At 33.6% G+C, this 20,318-nt stretch overlaps 1 protein-coding gene across 1 annotated transcript; it reads left to right on the top strand.

Moving 5' to 3' along the window:
* The first annotated feature begins 15,972 nt into the window (after positions 1-15,972).
* Positions 15,973-17,673, top strand: LOC126885979 (uncharacterized). The gene is made up of 2 exons (XM_050652815.1): positions 15,973-17,145; positions 17,221-17,673. Exon 1 carries the CDS (start codon positions 16,055-16,057, stop codon positions 16,769-16,771), a length of 717 nt encoding a protein of 238 aa, XP_050508772.1. The 5' UTR covers positions 15,973-16,054; the 3' UTR covers positions 16,772-17,145; positions 17,221-17,673.
* Positions 17,674-20,318: the final 2,645 nt, after the last annotated feature.

Below are 20,318 nucleotides of genomic sequence, written 5' to 3'. Positions count from 1 at the left end.
ACTCGTCCGAGCTCTACATACCATTTTGAATCGCCATGAAGATTTCATAGTTCATTATATCGATGATTTATTAATTTTTTCACAAGATACTCAGAGTCATCTAAAACACATAGAAATAATTCTGGAAGAATTGGACACAGCGGGATTGAAATTAAACATTGAAAAATGTCAATTTTTTCAAAAAGAAGTCATTTATTTGGGTTTTCAATTGGACACCAAAACAGTAAGATTAGCCGAAGACAGAGTCAAGCTCATAGATGAATACCCAAGACCAACGAATTTGAAAACATTGAGAGGTTTTCTTGGCACGATTAATTATTTTAAAAAGCTGATTCCCGATTTGAGCCAAAAGGAAATCCCTCTGATAAAATTGCTTAAAAAAGGAATAAAATGGAATTGGAAAGAAGAACAGGAGGAAGCTTTCGAAACATTAAAACGAGAATTCGCAAAAGGAACGAAAATATACCACCCCATTTACAATTTACCTTTTATACTCCGAACTGATGCGTCCATACAAAAATTTGTAGGAGTTCTGTCTCAAATACAAAACGACCAAGAAGTGCCGATATGTTTTATATCTCGAGTGACTAAAACACATGAGAGAAAATATAGTGTTACAGAATTGGAGTTTGCCAGTGTACTATATTGCGTAAACAAATTGAGGTTTTACTTATTGGGAGCAAAATTCACAATCGAAACAGACCATGCAGCTTTAGTACATATCATGAAGAATAGATTAGTAAATAATAGAATACATAGAGGCATTCTATTATTACAGGAGTATGATTTTGAGTTCCGATATATAAAAGGAAAAGACAACATAATAGCCGACGCTCTAACACGGGATGAGGACACCGGAAAACAGGAAACAATTACTCTACAGGTGGGACTAAATAGATTAATACAAGAAGAAGAAATATATTCGTTAAATGAGATAAGGACAAACCAGGAAGACCTAGAGGAAAGAGAGAAAAGAAGAGCGGAAGTAGAAAATAACATACATTTTAAAAGAATAGACGGAAAGGAACTATATTTAGTGACACAGACATTGGCCGAAAAGATAATAAAGAAATTACATGAGGACAATGGGCATATCAGTAGCAGAAAAGTTTGGCTCGTTTTTAGGGAAAATTACATCAGCCGACAGGATTACCGCATTGCAAAGGAAATTACCCAGAAGTGCGATCTATGTCAAAAATATAAGAGTCGGAATTTCAAAAACGAAAATGTTGCCAAAAATATTGAAGCCCGAAACAAACTAGACATTGTAGCAATAGATATGTTAAGCGACCTAATTATGACCACTAAAAGGAACAAACATATTTTGGTAATGGTGGATGTGTTTTCAAAATACGTAAAATTATATAGTTGCCGCACCACAAAGGGGGAAGAAATATTAAGAAAAATCGACAATTTTATAGCCATAGTAGGAACACCAAAAAAGATTCTACTGGACAATGCAACGTATTTCCGAAATTATCGTTTCAAGGGACAACTTCGAGAACGAGGAATAGAGACAAATTTTGTCAGCATCAGGCATCCACAGAGTAATCCTTCGGAACGATTCATACAGGAAGTGACGAAATTTCTTCGCATTGCAACAGATGGTCAACGTCGCCACTGGGACAGGAAAATGGCGGAAATAGAAAGGTATCTAAATACAATTCCGAGCACAGTAACAAAAGAGACCCCAGAATACATCATGAAGGGTGTACTGCCGATAAGGCCATGGGAAGACCAAGAGCCAACAGAATATCAACAAGTGATTGAAACCGTACAGAGAAGATTACGGCGAAGCAACGAAAAATATATCCAAAGACAGGAACAAAATAGAAAAAGAAGACCAGTGACTTTCCATAAGGGTGAAAAAGTACTCGTGAGGGCATTACGAGTATCAAATCTTCCTGGGGGCATTTGCGCAAAGTTGATGCCTGTTTTCGAAGGCCCGTACATCGTGAATAATGAAAATGGGATAAATAGTTATGAGTTGAGGCACAGGAACTCGGAAAAGATCCGAGGAATTTATAATATTCACGATGTATACAAATATCACGAATAAAAGACAGAATTACATGAAGTAGATAGTAAGTTAGGATATAAGACGTAGATTAAAAAGGAAATATACAGGAAGTTGGTTTGCCTCGAGAAAATTTATTTAAAAATGCAGATAAATTTTATCGAATACAAAGCGGGGATTTGTTATATTTCTATTTGATATGAAAATTAAATTTTGATAATTATAAACAGAATTCAATTTAATATAAAATATTTTCAATTTTCTCAACCACGGGCATATAAATTTAGAAAAACCTGTATACAACAAATTGTTATGTTTAATTTTAAGAAGTGATTAGACGAAGCTTACGAAACTCGGGACAATGCGCTTAGAATAAACAAAGTGAATAGCGCGTACCATTACCGTTGTTCGCGGAAGGTTCGATCATTAGCCTATGCTAAATAAGACTCAGTTGAAATAGAGAATAGGTCATTAAAATTTGTAAATAGTAGAAAGTAACTTTAGAATGGGAATTAACTATTTCTTTTTTGAAATCCATTAAGCATATTTAGAAAGATTAAAAATTGGTTTTGAGGAAGACTGCGAATGAGAGTTGGTGGTGGAAGGTTGATTTGTGAATCTGGAAGGGATATTTAGAAAGTAGGGGAATGAATGACAAATATAGATCAGAATGTTTTGAGCTGTCGAGAAGTGAAGTCCAGTAGTAGACGGTAGTGTACGGAGAGTGAGAAAGCCGGTATAGTTCCGTGAGTGTGGAGTATCTATCGTGGAACGAGAGGTAGGCCAGGTCGAGAGTAAAGAACCTCCTTGAGCCAAGAGTGTCCCGGTAGCTGATTGAAGTTTCGAAAAAGGTAGAAACACGGCATCACGACAGAAGCAGGAACGGGAGCTATACGAGCTAGTTTTCAAAGGAGAACATTACTGGAAGCCAGGACGAGGTTTTGATCGCAGCCAAGGATAGCAGGAAACGGGTCTTGTGTGAAGACATTCTCAGTTCACCAGAAAAAGGTCAGTCTCATTTGTTTGGACATGAATGTATGGGTTTTTCGTATTAAATACCACATTTAAAATTGAAGAACATAATCAATAATATCAGAAAAGCTTCATCAAACTTAAATAGAATTGTTGCTAATAAATCCTAATAGTTAAATGTTAATAAAAACTTTCAATTGGAAACCAAAAGGAAATAAGATTCCCATGTGTAAATGTTATGTTTAAGAATAATAAGATATAGCAAATATTAAGCAGTGATTGCCATTTAAATAAAATAAACCATATTTTGATTATAATTGTAACCCATATGTGTGTATTATTTTACTCTTTTCTTTCCTATCCCGATTAGGAACCATTGAGAAATACTTAGAAGCCACGTAAGTAAATAATTAATTTTATAAAAACTCTGAGATTGAAAACATATTGATATGTGATCTGGTAAATTAATTAGATTATTATAAATGCATTGATTAAATTAAATGACATATAAGAATATTATCCCATATCAATAATCAAGATCACATCAATATATATATATATATATATATATATATATATATATATATATATATATATATATATATATATATATATATATATATATTGATGCACGTTAAGTTGTGACTTCCGGTATACAGAAGAGGCTGTCCGACTTCCACCTTTTCTACTAGGAATTATTTTTTAAAAATTGTGTATTTGGTAAAAGGGGGGCTTATAAAATGGGTCTACCTATTGAGGGGAAAGGATTTACCAAAATAAATTTTGTATATATATACGTATATACCGCAGCGTACAGCATACGTTATGGCTTCCATATATAGGGTAGTTCAAGGCGCGTTGTCACTTCCAGCGGTGTTGTCATATTTTGGAAGTCACAACGACTCGTCTGCTAGATTTACCTCCTATTTTGAGCGTAATGTGTGATCTTTTGAAACTTTTACTGTGAATACAGTTGTCTGTGTTTTAAAGTTGTCTATTTAAATTAAAATATTGATATTCTTTTGATTATACAGGTTTACAAAAAAATACATTTCGGACTATTTGACGAAACCATATGACTAGGGGGGTTTTTGGGGTCGCTGGTTACGAATCCGGGGTTCGCTAACCTCTATCACGTCAGGTAAAGGTTATTTCAAGGACAAATCAAGATAAATCGACAGTCGCTCTGAAAAAGTATATTAGGAGGGTTTTGGGGTCGCTTATAACGAATCCAGGATCCACTGACCTCTATCACGTCTAGCTGAAGGTCACTTCGAGGTCAAATCAAGATAAATCAACACAATCGCTGTGAAAAAGTATATTAGGGTGTTTTTGGGGTCCCTGATCACAAAACTGGGGCCCGTTGAGCTCAACCACGTCAGGTAAAGGTCATTTAAGGTCAAATCAATTTTGTTAACTCCTCCTGATTTGAACTTGAAATGACCTTTACATGACGTAGTAGAGCTCAACGGACCGCAGTTTTCATGATCAGTGACCGCAAAACTCCCTATACTTTCAGAGCAATTGTGTCAATGTATGTTGATTTGACCTTAAAATGACGTTGAACTAGACGAGATAGAGGTCAGCGGACTCCGGATTCATCTTCAGCGACCCCAAGAACCCCCTAATATACTTTTTCAGAGCGACTGTCGATTTATCTTGATTTGACCTTGAAATGACCTTTACCTGACGCGATAGAGGTGAGCAGACCCCTGATTTGTGATCAGCCACTCCAAAAACCCCCTTGTCATATGGTTTCGTCAAATTGTCCGAAATTTAGTTTTTTTTGTAAACCTGTGTTATTTATGATAATATATGATTGATATTTATTTTACAAAAATACTAATATATTATTATTGCTGTAAAATGGATTTATTGGAATTAATTAAAAAAGTGTTAATAGTAAGTCATTTATTTACGAAAATTATATCAAAAATGTTGATAAATAAATTTGAACTTATAGAAAATTTTAATATTTTAGATTTTATTACAGGCACCGTCCTTTTAATTTTTGATGTACCAATAATAATATGTAATAAAAAATTAAATGGCTAAACCCTCCAGGTGGGGATTACCCGCTAAAAAGCTATCTAGATCCATCTTTTTCGAGCAGATTTTTCCCAATCTGCTACTCGATACTATTGACTATGCTTCTCCATTTCTTTCTATCCTCTTTTGTTTTTCTGCTAGTCTCTAATTCCTGCCCTATATAAATCTTCCTTTAATTCCTGTAACCATTTATTCTAGTTCCTCCGCGTCTCCTTCTAACTCCTGGTCTCCATTGTAAAATTGAGTTTATAGTTGTTGCGCTACCTGCTCTCCATATATGCCCCAACAATCCAACTCTGTGCCCAAATCAGAAAATCTGGAATAATATCTACCCGGGTCGAAACATTTTTTTTTTAATATATGAAAATAGTTATTTATGAAACGGAGTGAGTGCTATACATCGCGTAAGTTCGCAAAAAGTACTTCACGCACAATTTCATACAATATTTTATCTACGATAAACAAATAAAAATACTGTAACTCTTCGTCACTGGAATTCATTTCGATTCTACAATTCTTAGAACTGTGACATATAAAAATTCTAATTTCTTTCAAACCACAAAACTGTCAAATTTTTTTTTGTAATTTATTGCTCATTATGTCATCACCTCTCTTGTGCTCTGCACAAGAGATCTAAGGTTAGAGCTAAGAATAAGGTTGGCTAGGTGCTACGTTTTCTCGACTCTGTTTTACGGAATGGAAGCTTGGACCTTGAATGCGGCATCAATGAAAAAACTGGAATCATTCGAGATGTGGGTATATAGAAGAATTCTAAAAATATCATGGACAGAACACGTCACAAACAAAGAGGTTCTGAGAAAGGTGAATAAAGAAATGGAAGTCTTAAATACAATTAAAACCAGAAAATTGGAATATCTCGGACATATTACACGTGGAGAGAGATACAACTTGCTCCAACTCATTATGCAGGGAAAGATTCAAGGAAAAAGAAGCATAGGGAGACGCAGAATATCGTGGTTGCGCAACCTGAGAGAATGGTACGGATGTACATCAAACGAACTTTTCAGAGCAGCCGTCTCCAAGGTCCGAATAGCTATGATGATTGCCGACCTCCTTCGCGGAGATGGCACTTAAAGGAAAAGAAGATGTCATCACCATGAAACGCGAAAGTTAAGAAAGAATATTTAATTATATGAAAGTGTGTCAAAAACAGTGAGAAAAAGTAAATCCCATTTAAAATACATTGTTACTTCATGCTTACTTTAAAGCACTGCTATCTATAATGACAGTTTTCACAAACTAAAAATTTATCAATTATAATATGACATAGAGTAGATAAAAGTCATTTATTAATTATTAATTGATTATAGTCAGAAGAAAATTAGATCATGCACCCCTTGTTTTTTATAATTGTTAACATACTAAATTACATATCCAATAATTATTGTTATCCATTAAATAGATCGATGCAGATCGGCCTTATATCGGATCCTCTTCTATTAGTCCGTTCGCTGACGGTAAAATATTGCAAAACCCATAAATTTTAAAAAACCACTTAAGATTGACATGAAATTTGGCATACACATAGGTAACACATCAAAGAAGAAAATTGATATTGTGCCGATGTTTTCTTTTGCCAAGCAGACATTCCGTTAACATTTTTAGTCACAACATAGTATCAATGTTAAAGTATTATTAGAGTAACGCGTTATGGTGTCACATTTCTTTTAATGACCGACACACAAAATATTTTAATGACGGATCCCACACTAGAACCAGATTTTTATTACCTACTGCTGATAAGGTAAAGAGTTATTAAATATCACTCGTTGTCATCTCTGTGTTAATTTGAAATAATAAAATATAAATATTGTAGTTTTGTATTCTAAAATATTTGGAAAAAATATCTATGTATTTTTTTTTTTCATTTAGGTACACATCATTTTAAGGGATTGTCCGGAAGAGTACAGGCTCAATATATCGGCAAATGAATTTTGTTTTAAATACCGTCCGTATAGAGGAGGTGCTCGTTGGGGATAGGCGCAAAATCTTAGTCCAGTGCTAATTAAATGCATTAATTTTTTTCGAATTCTGAGAAAACTAATAAGTATTTTTGAAAAATTTAAACGCAGAATGGAAGCTTATATTATTACCGAGGGCAGAAAGTCCCTGAAAACTTATATAATGTTTATTTTAATAACTTATATACCTAATATATGTTTATTTTAATAAAGATAATGGGATGAAAAAACAAGAGAAAAGTTAGTGTGATTTTTAATTTCGAATATTTCATTCAAAAGAAACTTTTTTTTATTCTAAGGGACTTTCGGTCCCCCGTAATAATGTTATCTTTCATTCTGGGTGTATGTTTTAAAAAATATTTATTAGTTTTCTCAGGATTCGAAAAAAATAAATGTATTTAAATAGCATTGGACAGAGATTTTGCGCCTACCCCCTTAAGAGAGAGTTTACTGCATTTTATATTATTACTAGAATTTATTAATTTAAACTTTTTATCGCTCTTGATTCATTTTATCGTGTATTTAATTCCATTCAATTGTAATTGTACATTAAATTTTTTTGTAATTTTTACACGTTTTATTACTTTCGAAATAACAATAACTATAAAATCGATTTTTCAGCCTACTTGGGTCAAAAAAATACACAATTTTCGGAAATTTCGTTAAATGAGAACATTTACCTACATTTCTTGTATTTAAGCTTTTAATAAGATTTTTAAAAATAATTTAGATTATTTAATAGATACATTCACCGGCACGAAAAACGGGCACCCCAAAAAATGGGTCATTTTTGATGGCTCGTATCTCCTAAACCTATTCTCCGATTTAAGTATTTCTTTAATATGTTATAGCCTTATTCTTTAACTATATCGCTGTAATAATATTGTTTCTAGACAGGTAAATTATCATTGTATACTGGGCGTACCAATCAAACTGGTTTTTTTTTTTTCAATTTTCACAACACTCTGTGGAATATTCTAGCCTTTATACAATATTGAAATTAAAACCCAACTATAGCCCCAGGTTTTCTTAATGTTCTGTTTGTTATTCATTCGCTTATGTGGGATAATAAAAAAGTTAGGGTCTTTAACAATTAAACATGTTCTTTATCAATACATGGTGTTTCTAAATAAGTGCGACAAACTTTAAGGGGTAATTCTGCATGAAAAAATAATTATCGTTTACTTGATAAAGCTACGTCCGCAAATGCTTGCAAATATAAAATTATTTTGCCACACGATCATTATTTTTTCATGCAGAAATTACCCCTTAAAATTTGTCGCACTTATATGTAGAAACACCTGTATCGATAAAGAACATGGCTAGTTGTTAAAGTCCTTAACTTTTTTATTATCCAACGTAAGCGAATGAATAAAAAAACAGAATGTTAAGAAAACCTGGAGCTATAGTTAGGCTTTAATTTAAATATTTTATAAAGGCTAGAATATTCCACAGGGTGTTGTGAAAATTGAGATAAAAACCCAGTTTGATTGGTACACCCGGTATACAATGAAAATTTACCTGTCTATCAACAATGTTATCATAGCTATATTGTTAAATAATAAGGCTATAACATATTAAAAATATTACTTAAATCGGACCAAAGGTTTGGGAGATACGAGACATCAAAAATTACCCATTTTTTTAGGGTGCCCGTTTTTCGTGCCGGTGAGTGTAGATTAAATTAGAAGTTCATTGTAAAAAAGGAAGTAAACAAAAACAGGAGAAAAATGAATTTATATAAGTAAATAGGTAAGTAAATATTATAGATTGAAATAAGTACAGAAAATATATAATTATAGAGATATATAATCAATTATTGTACCTTCATTTAAGGCTAAATTTAAAAGTAAAGCAGATCTGCTATTATTCATCTTTAAAAACAAAAGGCATACAAAACACTAAGTACGATTAGGACCGCGAATCTACAACAGATAAATGTCTGGAAACCGTTACACAGGGTTGCCAAAAAACGGAAGTCACACCGAGCGGTGTGGTATACGGAAGACGCTACGCGTTGTGTACATAACCTGTATAGTAGCACGGGAGGGACACTAGCGCTGGTGATATACCGTCGAACTAAAATCTGATCTTATGAGTATGTTAGATACGATATGACTTCCAGCGAAATTTTTAATATAAGCCTTCTGATACCATCTAGTAGCCAAATTCGTAAAAATATAGGCAAAACGTTGTGACTTCCGAAATCGGAAGTCATAACGGTATATATGAAGTAACAACGTATTACGAGAATCTACTTTGGAAGTCACATGGATACATGTATCAATATATATATATATATATATATATATATATATATATATATATATATATATATATATATATAATCAAACAAATGAAATAGAGAATGTGGAAAAATCCCCTTACGAATAACTCACACATCCACTATTTCTGGCTGGGAAAAATTTTTTCGAATAGAATCAAAGATCCAAACACCAGTTCTTAGAAATGTGTTTCGCCCTCTTCAACCTCCGTGGGCTCATCGGTAAAGATGAGAGGTTGAATATCTTTAGACACATTCCATCAAAAAACAACATCCGAGACATAGACATAACAGGAGCGTAAATCTACGCCCAACCTGCAAATGACAGTCTATATATATATATATATATATATATATATATATATATATATATATATATATATATATATATATATATATATATATATATATATATATATATATATATAGGAAAAGAAGTCTTTGCTGACAACGTAGAAAACGGAATTCTGAGGTTATTGGGATATGCAGCGGTGAAATAAGTGTACTCTTTTAACTAAGTTTCAAGCTTTCGAAAATGTTTATTTTCATCATCAGGAATAACTGAAATAAAGTGCTACTGTTAGTACAGCATCCTCGAAAACATACAGTACACGGTGTAAAGGTTTAAAAACTTACGTTATTGAGATTTGCTTTCCGTGGATGTTATACTCACAGGTGACAAATTCACGCACCACTCATTGATTGAGTCAAATATTAAAAAATACATGGTGTAAAAGACCAAATTGACAAATTATTTTCTACACTAACACATAAGAAAAAGACAATTAAAAAGGTTTACATGCCACGTGTGCCGGCAAGTGTGAAATGTGAGGTTAGAAGTCAATGTCATTCCTGGACATACGCAAATGACACCACTTCTTCTTTTTTCTTTGTCTTATGTAGTACTAATACTTTAAGAATACACATCAAAAATTTACCAGAGTTTTGTTTGAAGTTAAAAACCAAAATTATAAATAATTTACATTTCAATGTACTGAAAGCTGGAAACTTTACAATGAATCAGTTGATAAGACATCATTGAAATGAGGATAGTTGTCCAAACATAATAGATATGAGTAAATAGAGCTTAATTGATTTATGTCACTCCTTTTGTTCATTGCATTAGAATTCTGCGAAATGAAAGCCATCTCTAAGAACAGTCTTTTAGTATAGTTGGATTCAGAAGCTAAAACTCTGACCGATTCGTAATTCATTTTGTGATGTTCTTTATTAACATGTTCGGCAAGAGCAGATCTTTCAGGATATAATCTGCTATCACTGCGGTGACTAACTAAACGACTACCTAAATTGCGTGCGGTTTGTCCAACATATACCAAATTACAGTTGTTACAGGGAATCTGGTAGACAACGTTAGAACAATCCCTAATGTCACTCTTGTCCTTAACCTTTGAAAATATAGATCGTGAAGTTAAAGATGTTTTAAAGGCTATTTTCAAGTTAGGGATGTCTTTAAACAGTCTAGCCAGTCTGGGTGTTATGCCTTTCACGTATTTTAAAGAAGTATATAAACAATTGGCATTTTGTTCTCCGCTTGTAACAGTAATTTGCAACTCATCATTATGGCGTATTATGTCAGGGGTCAAACTGAATAATATCTTGGTGACTAGGTGTTTTGGATAAGAGTTGTCGATAAAAAGGTTAGACAGGATTCTCAGGTTCTTCTGATGGCAAGAAGGATCACTGATAGCTATGATTCTAGCCTTCATTTGCTTAATCAAGTTGATTTTTATTGAGTGTCGATGATATGACCAATAGTTAAGAAAACGTCCAGAACTATGAGGTTTTCTATGCCAGTCAATTCTCAGGGAGTTGTTATGGGTTCTAATGAACCGGGTATCAAGAAAGGGGACTGAGCATAGATCATCCTCATGTTCAATTGTGAACTGTAATAGAGGGTCATAACTATTGAATACTTGCAAAATTTCAGCTGATCTATTGCTAGGAATAGCGAGGATTAAGTCATCCACATACTTTTTAACAAAAGGAATATAGAAGGACAATTCTGGGATCACCATATCCAGTAAATGATCCATCACATAACAGGCCAGAATGGGAGAGATAGTACCTCCCATAGGAGTCCCTTGTGTTTGTCTAAACACAGTATTATTAAATGTGAAATAGGTGTTGTTAAAAAGAAAGGAGATGAGTTTTTTGAAAGATTCCAAGCTAATATTGCAATGAGAACTAATAAAATTCCAATTGTTTTCAACAGCTATTAAGGCTGCATCTAGATGTACATTAGTGAACAAAGAGACTACATCCAGACTGATAATAACATAGCCCTCAGGTAACTGATAGTTGTTAAAGCTGTTAAAGACATCAAAAGAACTTTTTACGTCATATTCATTAGAGACATATGCATTGGTCAAAATCTCAGTCAAAAAAGATGCTAATAAATTAGTAGGTGAACCAATGCATGCAACAATGGGACGTACCGAAAGCTGTGGTTTATGAATCTTAGGTAAAGCGTAAAACTTGGGTATGACACCCTTATACCCTGTTAATTTTTTCTTTGTATCATCATCTATTTGTCCCGAACTGCATAATTCCTTGATGAGGTTATTGCATTTAGTTTGAACAGTATTAGTTGGATCTCTGTTCAATCTCTCATATATGTTATCAGAATCTAGCAATTCGAGACATAGATCTAAGTATCTCTGCTTCTCCAGAACTACAGTTACATTACATTTGTCAGAAGGCATGACAATAATGTTAGTGTTTTCACTAAGAAACTTACGAGTTTTATGTAACATAGCTCTGTAGAAGTTAAAGCTACTCTTACTGTTATTTTTATGTACATAATCAGTAATGATGTACGTAGATTTAGCTACTAGTACGTCCCTCAGTTGTGCATCCGTGACAGAGTGCATAATTGTTTCAACGTCAGCCAACATATCCCTGATAGGGATATCTTTCCCTACAATAGGTTCTATACTGAACTTTGGACCCAAAGACAAAAATCGAGAAATATCATCGGGCAAGGTTACATTGGAGAGGTTCTTAATCCAACCCGGTTTTGTCTTTAGTTTCAAGTTCAGTTCTTGATTAAATAATCTATTATATTTGTTAGTATTTACTAATTTGGTTTTATGAAAAGTTTTGTTATATAAAACTTGTTGTTTACTAGAAAAGTTGTTAAAAATGAATTCAGAAGTAAAGTCAATGATGTCTCTTTTAAGTTTAGATAAATTAGACTCTAAATTGTTAATGACTTTAATGCAATTAGAAATTTCTAAATTCAAAATTCTGTTTTCTAACCTGGTAAATTGTAAAGCATCCTTGTTCGACTGGATGTCCTGTCTTTGTAATAATTTAGTGATGGATGAAGTGGAGTGTATGATGTGTGTAGGTGAAATGTTTGATGATCTACATCTTAATAAAAAACATCTTTTATTGTATTCTCTTGCCAATTTTTGTTTAGTCTTTGACCAATCCTTGAGTGCCCGTACAGCGAGGTCACCATAGCGATATGCGATGTTCTGATAAAATCCCATGCCTTAAAAAGAAAAGGAAAAGAAGTCTTTGCTGACAACGTAGAAAACGGAATTCTGAGGTTATTGGGATATGCAGCGGTGAAATAAGTGTACTCTTTTAACTAAGTTTCAAGCTTTCGAAAATGTTTATTTTCATCATCAGGAATAACTGAAATAAAGTGCTACTGTTAGTACAGCATCCTCGAAAACATACAGTACACGGTGTAAAGGTTTAAAAACTTACGTTATTGAGATTTGCTTTCCGTGGATGTTATACTCACAGGTGACAAATTCACGCACCACTCATTGATTGAGTCAAATATTAAAAAATACATGGTGTAAAAGACCAAATTGACAAATTATTTTCTACACTAACACATAAGAAAAAGACAATTAAAAAGGTTTACATGCCACGTGTGCCGGCAAGTGTGAAATGTGAGGTTAGAAGTCAATGTCATTCCTGGACATACGCAAATGACACCACTTCTTCTTTTTTCTTTGTCTTATGTAGTACTAATACTTTAAGAATACACATCAAAAATTTACCAGAGTTTTGTTTGAAGTTAAAAACCAAAATTATAAATAATTTACATTTCAATGTACTGAAAGCTGGAAACTTTACAATGAATCAGTTGATAAGACATCATTGAAATGAGGATAGTTGTCCAAACATAATAGATATGAGTAAATAGAGCTTAATTGATTTATGTCACTCCTTTTGTTCATTGCATTAGAATTCTGCGAAATGAAAGCCATCTCTAAGAACAGTCTTTTAGTATAGTTGGATTCAGAAGCTAAAACTCTGACCGATTCGTAATTCATTTTGTGATGTTCTTTATTAACATGTTCGGCAAGAGCAGATCTTTCAGGATATAATCTGCTATCACTGCGGTGACTAACTAAACGACTACCTAAATTGCGTGCGGTTTGTCCAACATATACCAAAACCAGTTGTTACAGGGAATCTGGTAGACAACGTTAGAACAATCCCTAATGTCACTCTTGTCCTTAACCTTTGAAAATATAGATCGTGAAGTTAAAGATGTTTTAAAGGCTATTTTCAAGTTAGGGATGTCTTTAAAACAGTCTAGCCAGTCTGGGTGTTATGCCTTTCACGTATTTTAAAGAAGTATATAAACAATTGGCATTTTGTTCTCCGCTTGTAACAGTAATTTGCAACTCATCATTATGGCGTATTATGTCAGGGGTCAAACTGAATAATATCTTGGTGACTAGGTGTTTTGGATAAGAGTTGTCGATAAAAAGGTTAGACAGGATTCTCAGGTTCTTCTGATGGCAAGAAGGATCACTGATAGCTATGATTCTAGCCTTCATTTGCTTAATCAAGTTGATTTTTATTGAGTGTCGATGATATGACCAATAGTTAAGAAAACGTCCAGAACTATGAGGTTTTCTATGCCAGTCAATTCTCAGGGAGTTGTTATGGGTTCTAATGAACCGGGTATCAAGAAAGGGGACTGAGCATAGATCATCCTCATGTTCAATTGTGAACTGTAATAGAGGGTCATAACTATTGAATACTTGCAAAATTTCAGCTGATCTATTGCTAGGAATAGCGAGGATTAAGTCATCCACATACTTTTTAACAAAAGGAATATAGAAGGACAATTCTGGGATCACCATATCCAGTAAATGATCCATCACATAACAGGCCAGAATGGGAGAGATAGTACCTCCCATAGGAGTCCCTTGTGTTTGTCTAAACACAGTATTATTAAATGTGAAATAGGTGTTGTTAAAAAGAAAGGAGATGAGTTTTTTGAAAGATTCCAAGCTAATATTGCAATGAGAACTAATAAAATTCCAATTGTTTTCAACAGCTATTAAGGCTGCATCTAGATGTACATTAGTGAACAAAGAGACTACATCCAGACTGATAATAACATAGCCCTCAGGTAACTGATAGTTGTTAAAGCTGTTAAAGACATCAAAAGAACTTTTTACGTCATATTCATTAGAGACATATGCATTGGTCAAAATCTCAGTCAAAAAAGATGCTAATAAATTAGTAGGTGAACCAATGCATGCAACAATGGGACGTACCGAAAGCTGTGGTTTATGAATCTTAGGTAAAGCGTAAAACTTGGGTATGACACCCTTATACCCTGTTAATTTTTTTCTTTGTATCATCATCTATTTGTCCCGAACTGCATAATTCCTTGATGAGGTTATTGCATTTAGTTTGAACAGTATTAGTTGGATCTCTGTTCAATCTCTCATATATGTTATCAGAATCTAGCAATTCGAGACATAGATCTAAGTATCTCTGCTTCTCCAGAACTACAGTTACATTACATTTGTCAGAAGGCATGACAATAATGTTAGTGTTTTCACTAAGAAACTTACGAGTTTTATGTAACATAGCTCTGTAGAAGTTAAAGCTACTCTTACTGTTATTTTTATGTACATAATCAGTAATGATGTACGTAGATTTAGCTACTAGTACGTCCCTCAGTTGTGCATTCGTGACAGAGTGCATAATTGTTTCAACGTCAGCCAACATATCCCTGATAGGGATATCTTTCCCTACAATAGGTTCTATACTGAACTTTGGACCCAAAGACAAAAATCGAGAAATATCATCGGGCAAGGTTACATTGGAGAGGTTCTTAATCCAACCCGGTTTTGTCTTTAGTTTCAAGTTCAGTTCTTGATTAAATAATCTATTATATTTGTTAGTATTTACTAATTTGGTTTTATGAAAAGTTTTGTTATATAAAACTTGTTGTTTACTAGAAAAGTTGTTAAAAATGAATTCAGAAGTAAAGTCTCTTTTAAGTTTAGATAAATTAGACTCTAAATTGTTAATGACTTTAATGCAATTAGAAATTTCTAAATTCAAAATTCTGTTTTCTAACCTGGTAAATTGTAAAGCATCCTTGTTCGACTGGATGTCCTGTCTTTGTAATAATTTAGTGATGGATGAAGTGGAGTGTATGATGTGTGTAGGTGAAATGTTTGATGATCTACATCTTAATAAAAAACATCTTTTATTGTATTCTCTTGCCAATTTTTGTTTAGTCTTTGACCAATCCTTGAGTGCCCGTACAGCGAGGTCACCATAGCGATATGCGATGTTCTGATAAAATCCCATGCCTTAAAAAGAAAAGGAAAAGAAGTCTTTGCTGACAACTCCCTGAGAATTGACTGGCATAGAAAACCTCATAGTTCTGGACGTTTTCTTAACTATTGGTCATATCATCGACACTCAATAAAAATCAACTTGATTAAGCAAATGAAGGCTAGAATCATAGCTATCAGTGATCCTTCTTGCCATCAGAAGAACCTGAGAATCCTGTCTAACCTTTTTATCGACAACTCTTATCCAAAACACCTAGTCACCAAGATATTATTCAGTTTGACCCCTGACATAATACGCCATAATGATGAGTTGCAAATTACTGTTACAAGCGGAGAACAAAATGCCAATTGTTTATATACTTCTTTAAAATACGTGAAAGGCATAACACCCAGACTGGCTAGACTGTTTAAAGACATCCCTAACTTGAAAATAGCCTTTAAAACATCTTTAACTTCACGATCTATATTTTCAAAGGTTAAGGACAAGAGTGACATTAGGGATTGTTCTAACGTTGTCTACCAGATTCCCTGTAACAACTGTAATTTGGTATATGTTGGACAAACCGCACGCAATTTAGGTAGTCGTTTAGTTAGTCACCGCAGTGATAGCAGATTATATCCTGAAAGATCTGCTCTTGCCGAACATGTTAATAAAGAACATCACAAAATGAATTACGAATCGGTCAGAGTTTTAGCTTCTGAATCCAACTATACTAAAAGACTGTTCTTAGAGATGGCTTTCATTTCGCAGAATTCTAATGCAATGAACAAAAGGAGTGACATAAATCAATTAAGCTCTATTTACTCATATCTATTATGTTTGGACAACTATCCTCATTTCAATGATGTCTTATCAACTGATTCATTGTAAAGTTTCCAGCTTTCAGTACATTGAAATGTAAATTATTTATAATTTTGGTTTTTAACTTCAAACAAAACTCTGGTAAATTTTTGATGTGTATTCTTAAAGTATTAGTACTACATAAGACAAAGAAAAAAGAAGAAGTGGTGTCATTTGCGTATGTCCAGGAATGACATTGACTTCTAACCTCACATTTCACACTTGCCGGCACACGTGGCATGTAAACCTTTTTAATTGTCTTTTTCTTATGTGTTAGTGTAGAAAATAATTTGTCAATTTGGTCTTTTACACCATGTATTTTTTAATATTTGACTCAATCAATGAGTGGTGCGTGAATTTGTCACCTGTGAGTATAACATCCACGGAAAGCAAATCTCAATAACGTAAGTTTTTAAACCTTTACACCGTGTACTGTATGTTTTCGAGGATGCTGTACTAACAGTAGCACTTTATTTCAGTTATTCCTGATGATGAAAATAAACATTTTCGAAAGCTTGAAACTTAGTTAAAAGAGTACACTTATTTCACCGCTGCATATCCCAATAACCTCAGAATTCCGTTTTCTACGTTGTCAGCAAAGACTTCTTTTCCTTTTCTTTTTAAGGCATGGGATTTTATCAGAACATCGCATATCGCTATGGTGACCTCGCTGTACGGGCACTCAAGGATTGGTCAAAGACTAAACAAAAATTGGCAAGAGAATACAATAAAAGATGTTTTTTATTAAGATGTAGATCATCAAACATTTCACCTACACACATCATACACTCCACTTCATCCATCACTAAATTATTACAAAGACAGGACATCCAGTCGAACAAGGATGCTTTACAATTTACCAGGTTAGAAAACAGAATTTTGAATTTAGAAATTTCTAATTGCATTAAAGTCATTAACAATTTAGAGTCTAATTTATCTAAACTTAAAAGAGACATCATTGACTTTACTTCTGAATTCATTTTTAACAACTTTTCTAGTAAACAACAAGTTTTATATAACAAAACTTTTCATAAAACCAAATTAGTAAATACTAACAAATATAATAGATTATTTAATCAAGAACTGAACTTGAAACTAAAGACAAAACCGGGTTGGATTAAGAACCTCTCCAATGTAACCTTGCCCGATGATATTTCTCGATTTTTGTCTTTGGGTCCAAAGTTCAGTATAGAACCTATTGTAGGGAAAGATATCCCTATCAGGGATATGTTGGCTGACGTTGAAACAATTATGCACTCTGTCACGGATGCACAACTGAGGGACGTACTAGTAGCTAAATCTACGTACATCATTACTGATTATGTACATAAAAATAACAGTAAGAGTAGCTTTAACTTCTACAGAGCTATGTTACATAAAACTCGTAAGTTTCTTAGTGAAAACACTAACATTATTGTCATGCCTTCTGACAAATGTAATGTAACTGTAGTTCTGGAGAAGCAGAGATACTTAGATCTATGTCTCGAATTGCTAGATTCTGATAACATATATGAGAGATTGAACAGAGATCCAACTAATACTGTTCAAACTAAATGCAATAACCTCATCAAGGAATTATGCAGTTCGGGACAAATAGATGATGATACAAAGAAAAAATTAACAGGGTATAAGGGTGTCATACCCAAGTTTTACGCTTTACCTAAGATTCATAAACCACAGCTTTCGGTACGTCCCATTGTTGCATGCATTGGTTCACCTACTAATTTATTAGCATCTTTTTTGACTGAGATTTTGACCAATGCATATGTCTCTAATGAATATGACGTAAAAAGTTCTTTTGATGTCTTTAACAGCTTTAACAACTATCAGTTACCTGAGGGCTATGTTATTATCAGTCTGGATGTAGTCTCTTTGTTCACTAATGTACATCTAGATGCAGCCTTAATAGCTGTTGAAAACAATTGGAATTTTATTAGTTCTCATTGCAATATTAGCTTGGAATCTTTCAAAAAACTCATCTCCTTTCTTTTTAACAACACCTATTTCACATTTAATAATACTGTGTTTAGACAAACACAAGGGACTCCTATGGGAGGTACTATCTCTCCCATTCTGGCCTGTTATGTGATGGATCATTTACTGGATATGGTGATCCCAGAATTGTCCTTCTATATTCCTTTTGTTAAAAAGTATGTGGATGACTTAATCCTCGCTATTCCTAGCAATAGATCAGCTGAAATTTTGCAAGTATTCAATAGTTATGACCCTCTATTACAGTTCACAATTGAACATGAGGATGATCTATGCTCAGTCCCCTTTCTTGATACCCGGTTCATTAGAACCCATAACAACTCCCTGAGAATTGACTGGCATAGAAAACCTCATAGTTCTGGACGTTTTCTTAACTATTGGTCATATCATCGACACTCAATAAAAATCAACTTGATTAAGCAAATGAAGGCTAGAATCATAGCTATCAGTGATCCTTCTTGCCATCAGAAGAACCTGAGAATCCTGTCTAACCTTTTTATCGACAACTCTTATCCAAAACACCTAGTCACCAAGATATTATTCAGTTTGACCCCTGACATAATACGCCATAATGATGAGTTGCAAATTACTGTTACAAGCGGAGAACAAAATGCCAATTGTTTATATACTTCTTTAAAATACGTGAAAGGCATAACACCCAGACTGGCTAGACTGTTTAAAGACATCCCTAACTTGAAAATAGCCTTTAAAACATCTTTAACTTCACGATCTATATTTTCAAAGGTTAAGGACAAGAGTGACATTAGGGATTGTTCTAACGTTGTCTACCAGATTCCCTGTAACAACTGTAATTTGGTATATGTTGGACAAACCGCACGCAATTTAGGTAGTCGTTTAGTTAGTCACCGCAGTGATAGCAGATTATATCCTGAAAGATCTGCTCTTGCCGAACATGTTAATAAAGAACATCACAAAATGAATTACGAATCGGTCAGAGTTTTAGCTTCTGAATCCAACTATACTAAAAGACTGTTCTTAGAGATGGCTTTCATTTCGCAGAATTCTAATGCAATGAACAAAAGGAGTGACATAAATCAATTAAGCTCTATTTACTCATATCTATTATGTTTGGACAACTATCCTCATTTCAATGATGTCTTATCAACTGATTCATTGTAAAGTTTCCAGCTTTCAGTACATTGAAATGTAAATTATTTATAATTTTGGTTTTTAACTTCAAACAAAACTCTGGTAAATTTTTGATGTGTATTCTTAAAGTATTAGTACTACATAAGACAAAGAAAAAAGAAGAAGTGGTGTCATTTGCGTATGTCCAGGAATGACATTGACTTCTAACCTCACATTTCACACTTGCCGGCACACGTGGCATGTAAACCTTTTTAATTGTCTTTTTCTTATGTGTTAGTGTAGAAAATAATTTGTCAATTTGGTCTTTTACACCATGTATTTTTTAATATTTGACTCAATCAATGAGTGGTGCGTGAATTTGTCACCTGTGAGTATAACATCCACGGAAAGCAAATCTCAATAACGTAAGTTTTTAAACCTTTACACCGTGTACTGTATGTTTTCGAGGATGCTGTACTAACAGTAGCACTTTATT

This window comes from Diabrotica virgifera, chromosome 6 (genome assembly GCF_917563875.1).
Source record: "Diabrotica virgifera virgifera chromosome 6, PGI_DIABVI_V3a".
NCBI classification, from domain to species: domain Eukaryota; kingdom Metazoa; phylum Arthropoda; class Insecta; order Coleoptera; family Chrysomelidae; genus Diabrotica; species Diabrotica virgifera.
This window is presented reverse-complemented; position numbering and strand designations above follow the sequence as displayed.